The sequence below is a fragment of the Ambystoma mexicanum genome, chromosome 2q (assembly GCF_040938575.1).
Source record: "Ambystoma mexicanum isolate Mex_15411 chromosome 2q, UKY_AmexF1_1, whole genome shotgun sequence".
NCBI classification, from domain to species: domain Eukaryota; kingdom Metazoa; phylum Chordata; class Amphibia; order Caudata; family Ambystomatidae; genus Ambystoma; species Ambystoma mexicanum.
The window spans coordinates 688841267-688855962 of record NC_090924.1 but is presented as its reverse complement, the minus strand read 5'-3'; the positions used below and the strand labels follow the sequence as shown (position 1 = coordinate 688855962).

The 14696-nt window shown below is 41.9% G+C and overlaps 1 protein-coding gene across 2 annotated transcripts in view; it reads right to left on the bottom strand.

The window, feature by feature from the left end:
• Positions 1-14696, bottom strand: part of RHBDF1 (rhomboid 5 homolog 1) — a 608603-nt gene that overhangs the window by 284500 nt on the left and 309407 nt on the right. For both annotated transcript variants that reach the window (XM_069647898.1, XM_069647899.1), the window contains one exon: positions 13433-13646. In XM_069647898.1, coding sequence (XP_069503999.1) covers positions 13433-13646 — 214 coding nt within the window. The remainder of the gene's footprint in view (positions 1-13432; positions 13647-14696) is intronic.

Sequence of the window (14696 nt, the reverse complement as noted above, 5' to 3'; positions counted from 1 at the left end):
CAACGGAGAACATTCAGAAGTGAGCCCAAGGATAGAAAATTAAATCAATATAAATAAACCAAAGCTCATCATTTGTATAATAACCTGCACAAGGAATATCATGGTGCAGAGGTACCCTCTGTCTGAAGAAGCCTGCCCAGAGCAGGATCTGGCTTTGGCAGGCAGCTTTAAAAGGGTCTTGGGCTCTTTGGTGAAGAACACCATCAAAAAGGCGGTGGCAGACATGTTGGTGCCTACCCAACTGTGCCTCAATGATATGGAAGTGCACCTGAGAGGCACCCCTAGGAAGAGCTGCTCCTTCTCATGCACAGCCTCGCTCTAGAGCGTGCCTATGCATGCCACCTTTTATCCTGAGAGGGAGGGCTAACAAGTGGCAGGTGTGTGTAGTTGGGAGTACGCGCCTGACTCTTCCTGATCTCATTAAAAGGGAAAGAGCCATTGCAAGTCATGAGAGGTAATCTTCCGAGCCTCATTTCTCATCTTCTTCGGCTCAGTAGCGTTGTCAATGTAAAGTGGGGAGGAATTATGGGAGATGTAGTTTAACGTAAAATAGGTAGGGATAGGGGTTGGATTGGCTGTGGGAAATGGGGAATATCATGTCTCACCATCAGGTGCTTCTTCCCTAGTCCCCAAGGACCCCCTACCCAGGTGATCCTACCTCACTTGTCCACCCCCAGGGTCGGGATCCAAAAGTGATGGCCTTTCCCTGGCGACCTGAGTACGGGATCCCCGGGGACTAGGTTGCGAAACACCCTCTGGTTTTTCAGAGAGATCTGTATTTGGCTTGCCAGGTGTGCTCACCAGACGGAGTAGTATTTCATGTTTCCAGTTGAACTAAGTATAACACTACAGTGATTGTATACCTGGCATCCAGAGACCACCCTAAACTGTGCGTGGTGAAGTGCTTGAAAGCATAAGGGATGACGTATGACCTCCTAACAGATAGGAGGGGACAGTGGTTGATTTCCTTGCACAAACCCCATAAAGCAGTTGCGACACCGACCCTAGCTCCTGGGTGTGTTGGACGCACCAACCGAGCAAGAGGTGCCACGGCCTGTAAGGCTTTCCAAGTGGGAGTCAGGCTGGAAGGTGCCATGAGAATTGTAGACTGGGCAAGCGAGTCCGTCTTTGAAGAGTTTTACCTCAAACCTGTTGAGCAACAAGCATCCTTGGTGGTAAGTAAGCTTTAAACAAGCATAATGCTCACCTCCAGTCTTGACATAGACAGACGATTTTCCAGAATAACTTTTAGAAAAGTTGTGATCAAAGACACAGAGGGGAACAATATTCCCACCCACTTGAATAATTGGGAGTTGATGTTACGCACTGAGGTTGGGGCTTGTATTGATGGTGATGCTACTGCAAACAATGTTACTGTTTTGTCGTGCTGAATTATTCCCTTCCCTGATGTTGTTCTTATAGTGCTTTTATGATTGAAGGTATTCCCTCACTAACACTGATGCCTCTTTGGTAGGGACAACAGATAAGTCCAGCTGAGGGGAGCGGAGGCCAATGGCGGCGTAGGAGGGCGACGAGACATTTTGTCCAGTTTTGAGCACAAAGTGGCATGAGTCTTGCAGTGTCTAAAGAGGAGGCAAGAAGAGGGCTCCAAGCTCTTAAAGAACTGACCGTGTTAGGATTGGTCATTTGGGTCACGTGTTGCAGTGACCACAGTTGATGGACTAGGAGAGACTGTCGTTCAATGTTTTGTTCATAATGATTATTTAAAGATTTCAGCAGTCAAGCAGGTTTAAGGAACATCTGAAAGGTTTTTGCTTGACTTAAATCTTGCTGCTGAGTGTTCTCGAATAAAGGAAGAGAAGCATAATGCTCATCTCTGTCTCTTCTGCAAATGAAGGATAAAGAATTAAGCAGACGTATTGGAGCGCCTATTTCTTGATTGTAGACAAAATAATGTACGTAACAAACTACTAAGAGCAGATACTACAATTAAAGAAGATAGTCAAATTTTTCTTAATGCAGAAGAAAGGCCCGTAGTAATGCCTTTTCTGCTAGTTGTGCAATAATGTTACTAAAGGACTAAACGCAATTCACCTATTAACTTTCAGGGAAATTACCTTGAAAGAGTTCACTACTTGTCTTGCCACGCTTCTAATTTACTTGTTGAAATATCTGTGTGGCAAGGTTTATGGGGGAGAAAATCCAAGGTGCGTTAGATGACATATACTTTAACATAAATCAGAAATATGATGGAGGAACCTACATTACTGGTAGAGAGTAACAAGTTGGTACTGGCTAGTTGTGCTCTGACTTATTGATAATCAGTTAACAAGGTGTATTCCATGTTAGAAAGTGACTGAATAAAGTCTGACAAAATATTCATCTGGTAGTGATTTAATTTTTCATGGAGTCAGCCGACACGCATTTCGACCCGAGTCATTTTCAAGGCTGATTCAATATCCATACCAACATGATCATAAATTGACAAATGTGCAAAGTGTATATACGCATGTGGTACCAATATTATCACAAAAAGTAAAATACACAATTCACAGTGGCAAAAAGTAAAGCAAATGGTTACATACCCAAAGTCATGTCCCATACGACGGGGTATGCACAAGCGGAAAAATACAGACAAAGAGCAGAAACAAAGTTGTTAAAAAATCTCACACACCAAATGTGCCAAAATACATTATGTGAAAGAGTATGTGATATACCACGTTCTGTCATGGTTCATAAAGCAAATGCCTCTATTAGTTCAGTCCAAATGTGAGTCACACGTGAAACATGCGTAACCCATAGTGCAAATAAATTATAAAATTGTGTAATCAACAGGATATCTAATTGACTTCTCCAGCGGTATGAAACTACCCAGTAGAGCCTCCTGTCCTTTCACCATCTTGTGACCTGTGGCCCAAAAAAATGTGCTCTACCCGAATTCTTAGACCAAAACTCACCCTTTGCAGATCTAAGCAAATAAATGAAGGATTTGTGTAAACATATAAATATGTCACTCTCTTAAGATGATGTCTGTATTAGGTTGATGTAACCTGTTTGATTAGGTCTGTGTGCTTACCATTAATATGGCGCGCTAATCAAATATAGATGTAGATGACCTCAGTATACTTGTATCTGTGCCGGTATCCAGTAGTAAAGGAATATTACCCAGAAAAAATTGAACCGTGCCTCGTCAGTAGCACCTGAAATGACCAATTGATTATTTCAAAAAAGGAGTATTCAAACCTTATCCCGAACCTAAATTGTAATAGTATGTGTCTCCAGTCCACTACTATTGTATACATATTCCCTTCATAAAGTAATTAATCTCCTAGTCGATGGGTTCAGTCCCGCATGCATTGTGTATTTGCACATAGCCATATATTACTATGTTGTTGCTCAAATCGGAGTGTGACGTCATGCACGTAATGTGTGTGGCGTTACACGTGTCACGCACAGCGACGGTGCCTGTCATGTTGTCATATAACAAATGGTATAACACTGGTTCTCATTCAAACTGATTTAAAAACAGTTTTACCCTGCTTATAATGCGAGTTATTTAAAAACGTAATTCCTAATTCCTTTTAGTTGTTAATTTGCATGAATGCATCATCATTCCTAATCAAGTATGTGTGGATTACATTGTGTGAGGTGTTCATGGGTTGAATTAATCCTTCCCAGGGCCCACTAGTACGTTTAGCCGTGGATTCTCAAATCACTAAATTTAAATTAACTTGCACAGACCAGGCAATACATGCTTCTTTCCAATTAAATGCTCCTCCATAATATCAAATAGCACACTAAAAAATAGACGCTGCAAATTATCCCGCATATTGAATTGAAACAGTGTAAGTGCACGGAAACATAAGAATGGAATATAGTGATAGTCAAAATCAACACACTGATTGTAATACATTAGTAACTGCAGCAGATGGATTGTAAAGGCACTTGTAGAATCTCCACATGCTGTACAAATCCATTGACACTGTTGTCCAAATGGGATGCACTTGCAAGATAAAGTGCCATTAAGTATCAGAAGAAGACATACATTTCATGGTCTGTATTGAGACCCAGTTTAGTACTGCGCAAAAAGCAAATACATTTAGATTCCATTTGCCTTCATTTAGTTTTCACATCTCCTCCCATCTTTCCCCTGCTATCAAACCAATAAACTGCAGATCGGTTTTGTCTGCAAGCTGGTGATTTTCTTGCCGATGCACAGCTAATGGTACCTTCTGGTCTTGACTCTTTAGACTTGCTAAATGCGCTCTAATTCTGATCTTTAATCATAACCTTTGCCCCATTCTGGTCTGTGAATTCTGTACAGTCCACATGTGCATATCTGCACATGGTACAAGTGCCGCATTTGAAAAAACCTTTTGCAGTTTTCAGCCAATCGCTGCCCTTAGGTTGTCCCATTGCACCTGTATCCAAAAAGGACAGGCTCAATTTGTCTTTGATGGTTGGTGCTTTTGTGAACACAAATCTGGGTTGGTCTGCCAAAAAAGGTAATAGATCCTGATCCAAAATAACAGGTTCCAAGGTTTGTGGACTAACTTGCATAGCAGGTGTGAATCCTGAGGGAATTTAGTAATGATATCAATGCTCCTTGGTAGAACTGTTTTCTTGGTGACAGGATGTAACATTGTTGCTCGGTTATTTTTTTTCAATCTAGAATGTGTTTGATCAATGATATCCTGGTCATAACCTCTCAGGCGAAACCTTTCCGCTAAGAGGTAACATTCTTTGTTAAAGTCATCATCGTTATTACAGTTACGCCGCACTCTGAAAAATTCTCCACTGGGTACTTAGTTCATTGTGGATTTGCGATGGCAATTTAGAGCATGCAGCATAGAGTTCACCTCTGTAGGTTTGCAGAATATTTGGTCTCAATCCTACCATCTATAATGGCAAAATAGAGATCAAGAAAATCGATACTTGTCGCGCCACAGTGGCCTGATAGTGTAATCCCAAAAGAATTATCATTTACATTAGAGATGTAATTGTCAAAATGTTATGAGGACCCATGCCATATGATGAAAATATCATCTATGTATCACTTACATATAATAATGTTCTGAGAAAAAACACTGTTAAGAACATGGGTCCCCTCAAACTGTGCCATAAATAGATTAGCAAGTGACGGCGCATATTTGGCTCCCACAGCCACCCCATGAGTCCGCACATAATACGTTTCATCAAACACGAACACATTATTGACGAGTATAAATCTCAAAAACATTTTCAACATATCCACATGCATACGGTATGATGCTGAGAAATTCCGATAAGTGTAATCTACTGCCTTGATTGCCAACTCATAGTCAATGCTTGTGTAAAGTGCCGTTACATCCAAGGTTGCTAGACGGAAACCATCTTGCTAGTGTATATCTCATAAAAATTCCAACACCTGAATACTATCTGTGATGTAAGATAGCATTGAGAGTACGTGTTTCTTAAGTGCATTACATATGTACTGAGACATTCCCTCTGTGGCAAAACCTATTCCACTCATGAGACGTAGAACTTCAGGAAGGACCTCATAAGTTTTATGTATTTTGGGTAAGAAATATAATGTGGGCATATTTGGTTCTGTTACTGCAAAAGCGTTTTTCTTCATCCGTCGAGTAGCCTAAGCCGTGCCATTCCTGTATCAGGATTTGCAGGTCTTGAACAATCCTTCTGGTTGGGTTAGTATTCAGACTTTGATAAGACCTTGGTGTGGGTTGATTTTTTTTGTTTGCCCATGTTTATATAATCTTTTGTATTCAGAACAACAATATTGCCCCCTTTGTCTGCCTCCTTAATTATAACATTGGTATCCCCAGAGAGTCGATTCAAAGCTCGCAATTCCTCTGTACTCAAATTCGTTCAAGGCCACCTCCCACTATTACCTTCTTTGCCTAAATGTTTGTGAATGTCTTGAATAATAGCTTGATGGAATGTCTCTATGACACTCATTAGGGAGTTGGAGTACATTTCGATTGAGGTTTCATTTCCACCAACTCCAAATGTCTGTCCTGCATTCCAAATTCAGAGCACAGCAAGCTGATCCCTTGTCTTGATATGTGTCCGATTCTAAAGACATTAATACATGTGTGTTCTAAATGTTTTCCATAGTGACGGTACTCAAAGGATTAATTGATGGTTTAGGTACAAATGTTTTCACTTATGTTTCAAAAAATGTCTTGAATTTCAGTTTTCTGACAAACTTACACATGTCAATTTGGAAATCAACAAAGTTAGTATTCGAACTTGGTGCAAATGATAATCCTTTATTAAGAAACAAATTGCTAAGAGCAGATACTATTCCTCTCCTTCCCCCAGAAGCTCACTGTCTCCAGAGCCCTGGTTCTCTCCAAGCTGGACTACTGTAACAGCCTCTATTTAAATCTGCCTTCCTCTACTCTCCGCCCTCTGCTACTCATCCAGAACAGGACTGCAAGACTTGTCCTTGGCCTCAAGCCCAGGGGCCGTATCGCTCCAGGACTGGAATCTCTGCACTAGCTCCCAGTGGCTGTGAGGATTAAGTACAAAACCCTCTGCATTGTCCACAAGGCCTTCTGGGGCCTGGGGCCGAAATACCTTCAACTCTCTCTTCCTAAATATCTTCCTTCTCGAGCTCTTCGCTCATCCGCCTCCAAATCCCTCAGGGTCAGCCGCTTCTCCAAGCAACAAGTTGGGGGTAGATCTCTCTCCGCGGCAGGGGCCTCACTCTGGAACAGACTTCCTGCCTCTCTGAAACTTGAGGAGAACCATCTCTGGTTCCGGAAGCACCTCAAAACCTTCCTCTTTGCTTCTGCTTTCTCTCCCCCTCTCCCCTGCTAAATTCCTGATTGAAACTGCACTGAATCTGCACTGGGCCACTCTCACTGTTCTCGGTCCCTGGCCCAGCCACTTGCCCCCTGCACTGCCTTCCTGGCAACCTCTGCACTGCAGGACTGCATCCCTACAGCCCCCCTCCCAGCACTTGTCTGCACTTACCTTGCACTTGCCACCAGCTGGCCCTTTATTATTTATCTTGTTATTCTACTACCCCTGTACTGCACTTTCCCCTCTCCCTTTCCCCTTGCACTTTCCCTTCCCCTCTTCCCATGCACTTGCGCGATCTGAATGACACCTGGCCTAGTAAGATCGTTGTCTGTCTTCCCTTTGTCCCCCCTCCCTGCCTCATCGCGCCTTGAAACACTTGTGTATATGCGCGTTACAAAAGCCATATCATATCAAAGAAGATAGTCACATTTTTCTTAATGCAGAAGAAAGGCACATAGTCCTGCCTTTTGTGTTAGGTGTGGAACAATGTTATTAAAGGACCAAAAGCAATTCACCTATTACCTATCAGGGAAATTACCTTGAAAGAGCTCACTCCTTGTCTTGCCAGGCTTCTAATTTATTTGTTGAAATATCTGTATGGCAAAGTTTATGTGGGAGAAACTTCAAGGAGCGTTAGATATCGTATACACGAACATAAATCAGAAATATGATGGAGGACCTACATTACTGGTAGCATGGCATTCTTAGGACATGTAACATACTGTTTACTCCATTACATTTTCAGGTGCTGGACCATACTGAACACCACTTGCATGGTGGTAAGCGATTGCTAAAACTACATCAGTGAGAATGTCACTGGATTAAGTATTTTTGTGCTCTTTTTCCTATTGGTATGAACACACTTGTGAATGTCAATTGTTTTTATCGACAATTGTTTACTTAAAGCCATTACATTGAATTGGTTGGTCTTTTTGTAATGTTCATCATGATATTGTTAACTAATGAATGACTGAAACATAGAATTGTAATGCAATTTATTTTCTATATATGTAATGACTTCTAGGCTTATGACACCTTTGTTTTGGCATACAGGTCTGCTAAGACTGCGTATCCCATAAGTCTTAGTTTTCAAGATGGCATTTGAGGAATTCTGCATGTGGTGAGTTGGGTTCAGGTGTGAGGAAATGCATTCAAACCACAGAAGAAAGGGATGAATATCACCCAGATAAATGGTGTGCAAATGTAAAATCGCATGGCTATGAATACTGGAAATTTAAATATTGCTCGACACATTTTCAGTTATATCAAGCTTTTTGCTGAATATGTTTGAATGGTAAATATGACAATTAAGGATTTCATCTAAAATGATTTGAGGCATTTTCACTTGAAAGTTAAGAAGTGCGCTTCTGAGAAGGTTTTTAATGTTTCACATTTTTGTTAATTGTTCACTGCAGAATATAGGGAAAGGGACAGCTGGGGAGAACAACAAGTAATCTCCACAAACGTGGGTGGTGATACAGAAGCAACCAAGGAAAAGAACTTGAGTTTGGCATTTCAGGTCAAATGGGAAGTCTACAACTTAAGGAGAAGATCAATAAGCAACCCTGACAGTTAAGGCATGATGATTCCGAGGCCTTGAACTAGACATTTGAATGTATGTTACTCCCGTTAATTGATTGTGTTCTATGCTTTTCAAAGGCGTTTTCAATTACATTTGACCCTCAGTTGAACCTAAAATGTCCCCCTTCCCACCTTTCAAGAAAGTAGCACCTCTAGTTCCCGGACTGCCTCTTGCTCAGAAACCCTTCTGCGATGCACATGCAGGGAAAATGCGCCAATGTTTAAGATCTTTGATCTGTGACATTTTGAGGGTCCATATGGGATATCTCTCTTTGGTTGAATTAGATGCATACATATTTCTATTGTCGAGAAAGTGAAAGTCCACATACATTATGGAGAGCAATTGAGACAGTGAAACTAGCTAAACATTCGTATATAGCTGCATCATCTAACAAGACCTCAGAATACCTATTATGGACCAACTACAAATAGAAATGGGTTTTGATTCCCAGGACAAGGTTTAATGTATTACCCCTTCAGCGATTACTGGGAAATGGCATAGAAATGGTTTATTCAATACAAATGATTTACATTGTTTATTATGTAATGCTCCTTCAGAAGATCTGATGCCCTTCATCTTTTTTTGCCCAGTTTATTCAAGGATAAGGACATCTACCATAGTACCCTTATTGTGGAAAGTAGGCATTAGACAATTTAGGCCAGCACTGTGTGACCTTTTCCTGGCTGATTCACCATGGATTGCCTGCTCCCTTCTCAATTATCTCAGGTTGGCAATATAAGAGATGTGTTGAACTGTATTCCATAAGTGACTTCTGTTTAAATAAGTAATGCCCAGTGACATTCTAACTTTTGAAAGTATATCTGCCAAGGTGCCAATTTCTTGTTACCCACCGACTCTGCGCAGGGCAATTTACTGTTTCTAGGGGTAAATGTTGTGCCAACCTGCAGGGGGTGTCTGAGAAATGCCTTTACCTACAAACTTCCCTATTAGGTCCAGCTTTAGTACTACGCAAAATTGGAGGAACAGCAGGTATGTGGGATATATTTACCCACTCAGCTTTCCTAACCAAGGTGCACTTCAGCAGAAGCAGCAAAATGGTTGTGCTGGCTCCTGTGAGCACAACTGCCTCTCACCAAAACTGCATTTTCAGCTACAGAAAGATGGCTGCACCATCTTGCCAAACACATATTGGGCAGGATGGAACAAGGGGGCACACTGAGGAAGCCTGCCAGCGTGTTCTTACATGTACAAAAGAAGGGGAGTGAAAAAGCAGCGCTACTTTGCTGCAAGCCCAAAGTTCCCATTGAAAAGGGGAAATATTTACATTTAAAAATGATGCTGCTCTGATGCTTTTTCCTCTTTTCCCCATCACAATACTTGTATTAATGAGACCTTGCCATGCTTATCCACATTCACACTATGCTCCAGCAGACAAGAGCAGTATTCCTGAATGACAGGCTGTTGTTCAGATCTGAAGAAATCAAAGAAGCTCTACTTCTGCTACACGGGAAACAAATTACTTTTTGGCTACAAAATGGCAAAGATCAATGTGTTAAAAAGGCCCTGGCTCTCTGGGCCTATGTCAATTGCAGTCCCTCTGTGTTTTAACCCATTGCTGCATACCAGAAGCTAACTATGGCTAAAAAACATTGCAGGAATTCAGATGGAAGACTAAAAATTGAATTTGCAAGGAAAAGGTAGTCACCACACATTTAAAATGTACTTTTGCAAAGTAAGGAAAATACTTGCTTAAAAGTGTATGTTGGATAAGGACCTGCCCTTATCCAAGAATGTGAAGGGGTTTTGTGCTGTGAAACACACATGGGAGATCTTATTCAATGGGCTTTATTCTGATTTATAACCAAAATAAATAAAATAAGGAATTAAATAGCATTTGTTGCAGTGGGGGAAATCAGCCCCAAAGAGGTTTCTGCTTGGGGGTTGCCAGCAGCAGTAGATGCTAGAACACACAAGTGATAATTGCTACCTTGGCAGACTTGCGTCTGGGCTGAGGCCTCTGACAATGGAAGTTCCGGGACACCAACCTGTGAAGTGGAAACGTCCATAAACCTTCGATAAAACTAGGAAAACCCCTCCACACACTGGGCTTAAGTGACAATTGGAGGTATATAAAGAGAAAAAAAAAATATCCAAGTGAAGGACAAAGGATGCCCATTTCTTTCAAAAGACTTTTATTTAAGAAACTTTGAGGACGGTTATTTTTGCAACAGAAATTCGCAGGAATGTAAAATGTTAACAGTTTTAATGTTCTTTTGTGGGTTTTAAATTAAGACGTTGTAGCCTTCACTGCCATATAGGGAATAGACATTGCAGAGAATTGGGTATTCTATGGAAAGTGTACATGATGCCAATGTAAAATTCAATACTGACATGCATGATGATAATCCAAACACACATGTAGTTATAAAATTTTAGGTTGATTATTTCATACTAAAAATGACTGAAAATTATCAGAAGGGCGAAACAATGTCTTACAAATTGTAGAGTTGGACTGGCATGTTCTGCATAAAATGTGTAACCTGCTTATGTAATTTGTTAAAAGGCCCCAACTGTACAAATGTGCCATTCATGGCAAAACTGAATTGTAGCTAAAGTAACGGTGGGAAGTTCTGGACATTGTAAAACTCACCCCAAATTTGACATCATGCCCTTGAAACCCAACCAGCGGAGAGGAAGGCGGTAAATATCTCCCCTGACCAATCCAGTTGTTTAGAGGTGTGCTTAGCTAAGCCTGCCCTGCCGTATAATTATATGTCACCATGCTCTACAAAAAGGGTGGCTGACAAAACTCTACACAGACTCTTTCCTGAATTGCCTGCGTTCCTGATCTTCTACCTTCACCTTGCCAGATTCCAGATCCCACTGCAAAGCCAAAGCATAGCTGATTCCAGATCCCACTGCAAAGCCAAAGCATAGCTGATTCCAAACTCCACTGCAAGGCCAAAGCACTGCTGACCATCCTAGCAAGGCCTCAATCCAGAGATCCCACTAAAGAATCCCAATAGCCAAAGGGAATTTCTGTGGTGTTCTTTTGGGAAGCATCCTGAAACCAGACAGGTGTTTTGCCCACTAACTGCATGCCTGCTGCGACCCTGCCATCCAGCTGTCCTGATTATCCGGTGACCAGACAGGACCAGCTGTTCTGCTAGGAGAGTCCGCTGCTACCTGGTGATCCGAGCCCTGGAGTCCAGAACCTAGTTGACTGTTCCTAATCCCAAATTTAAGAGTGGACTGTGAGTATCCCCATCCCATAACACATAGTCTACCCAATCTTGACTTTTGTCTTTGTTCCACTCTCAAAGCAACCCTATCCATATCCTGATAACTTGTATAGACTGTTCCAATTTTCTGTGCACCCTGTTCTTGTTTCCTAGTGTTAGCGAAACTCTTTTATTCACCTCAACTTGTAACTCATTAGTGATATTTGGAGTAATTTAAATTAATTCCCACATAGATCTGAACACGGCAGGCAAAAGTTAACGTTGTGAATCAATCTTTGAACGTACCATGGCTTTCTTTAACAATATAGTCTAAATAATTTAGTTTAAGTAACATTTGCCTTTCATTTTTAAAACCGATTTTCTCTTTTTCACTGCTCTATTTTCCTAAAAACGAACCTCATTCTACCTTCCAAATCTCTGTTCTCCAGCTATAGCCCACCTTTCACTTTTATATTGTCCCTGTGCTGCGCATTTATACCCCTGCCCAAAAACCGCATTCCGATTCAGTGTTTTTCACCCGTTTTTTCAAAAATATGTTTTTGCATTTAAAACTGCAAACCAGAAAAAATGCAACCTTCCCATGTGTGAATTCGGCTGCACTGGGTTTTCAATTTCAGTGGGCCTCATTACAACCCTGCCGGTCCGGAAAGAACGGTGGCGGTAAAAACGCTGCCACCGTTCTTTCTAGATCGGCTGATTCAGATTCCTGCAGGCGGGAGGTGTCACTCCCACCAGGTCCGACCTGGCGGGAGTAACACCACCCGCCTGCAGGCGCAAATGGAACACCGGCTCCGTCATAGATGGAACCAGTGTTTCCATTGACTCCATGGGAATGGGGATTTACAGAATTCCGCCTCTGGAATTCCCGGGTCACCGGGGTCATAATGCCCTGGTGATTCCGGGAATCAGAGAGGCGGAATGGTAATACGGGTCCGATGGTAGCCTGCCAGTTTTTCCAGCACGGTTACCGCCAGACTCGTAATGAGGCCCAATGTGTTTTGTGAACTGTATGCTTTTGTGATACCTTGCCTGTGGTTGATAGTGAGGTAACATCCCTGATACTGTGATAAAACATATGTATATCATTATTTAACACACATAAAATTAATTATTTTTCAAAATCCGAGTGTCATTTTAGGCCTTTGCAAAGGGTTTAAAATCCTCTTATTTTGTGAGGGAAGGTCGGATTTTGATTCCGTTTGCTGCCTCTTATCCCTGACTACCTGCTGCTTCGATTACTGGCGGATTGAGGGAACATTGCAGGGGGAAACCTTACCTTGGGTGCTATCTGTCCTAATTCAAAAAGTGCTCCTATTCACTTGTGCTTTGAATATGGTCTACTAGAAGGTTAACCAAGTGCATTGATTCCATTTCCATTGTCATTATCACCCCATTGGCGATTGCTGTCCAACATAAAAATGTGTGTGATTTTTATTTATTTTTAAAAATAAATAAATATTGCATTTTCACCAACCGACCTGGTTCATGGTCCATTGTGACCCGGGGTATTTGTAAAATGGGGTGTGAGACCAAATGGGTACCGGCTCAATTTGAATTAGTTGAAATTAAAGAAAAAGCATTCCTATTGAGCACCACATCACAGGCTAAGACCAACTGTCCTGGTCAAGTGTGTGACGCCCGATTGGAATCCTTAACAGGTATAGAAAAGCTGACGATATAGACCAGATTATCTACTGTAAAACTGGCATGGGGAGATTTCACCCAAGAATGTGATACAACTTCAGATGCCCCCTATGCCAAATGTACATGTGTTCAATTCAAAATGATGTCCTCTTTTTTATCGTTGTAGCCTTTCTGACCAATGCCCCAAGTCAACGACAACAGCCCAGAATGACAAAGAAAAGAGTGTTCTCACCTTCTGCATGCCAAGCTGCGCAGAGCCCACATAGAGGGGAGGGGGGGTTTCGGTGCTGGTCAGAGAAATATTATCCTGGCTGGGGAGATCCATTTCTCGGATGACCTGAGGTTTTAATTTTCCATAGCGCTGACTGCAGTGACGTAGGCTTTTTCTTTGCCATTTCTGAGTAGCATCGCTGTCTTTGCTCACACCGAACCAGTCCGCCGTGCCCCTGAAACAGCACACAATGCAGAGACAGTCAGAATTTGTTATACAGGCTTTTGACTGGATATCGAGAAATCAAGCAGCACCACCACGAGTGGTTCAGTGGAAGAAATCATCATTTTAGTGAGTTAGATGCAGCATGCAGAGTTTCCAGACAGAAAATCAGACAACATCGTGGAAAGCCTTATTCTGACGTTTCTCCCTGCACCCTCGCCAATAAGAAAGAGGCCGACACTAGAGAAAGGGGACACATAGAATGAGGCACCCATAGCATAGGTGTAGCAGCATGGATCCCCTAACAGAATAACATCATAATTTGGCAGCAGCAAAGTGGCAGATCTAGTTTACCTGCATCATTGACGTTCATGGAAATCAATTAGAGATTGCGAGGGATACCAGCTGCTACCCCTGGCAATCGCGTTGATACCCCTGGCAATGCCCCTCTGACACCTGGACTACTGCAACTCACACGTACAAGTCAGAGTGGTTTACTGCGGAGTGAAAAAACTCTGCAGGCTGGAAATAAATCGCTTTGGTTTTGGCACTTCAAGTGTGTTTGGCCCCAATCGCCTTGAAAATGATTGACTGCTTGCCCAGTGGGAACCACCACTCGAAGCAATTTCTGAAGGGGAGCATGCTCTGGCCATTGGCACAAAAACGACGTACTTTGCACAGTAGCACCTGCCGGAGTCATTACTGTATTGGGACATGCATTCCTCTATACAGTCTCAGTGGGCGCGCGACATTCCTATTTTCGCAGTTTAAGTTTGACATGTTAGGCCCTATGCATGACGCTTCATTGCAAACTGTAAAAAATCACTTTTCTCTATGTGCATTTGTACATTTAGGAAGTTACCTTTTTTTATGCACTATGTGGAAAGGGCTGGTAAATATCTCAGTGAATCAAGCACCTGCCACTGGTAACTGTTTATCCTGCAAACCAACAGGTTTCATTCAAATGCATTTTATACTTTTACATTAATTTATGAGGTTTGGTACTTTCATTATCTGATTTATAAAAAGCATTACTCTTTCGGCTCATGAAAGAACTCGGTGC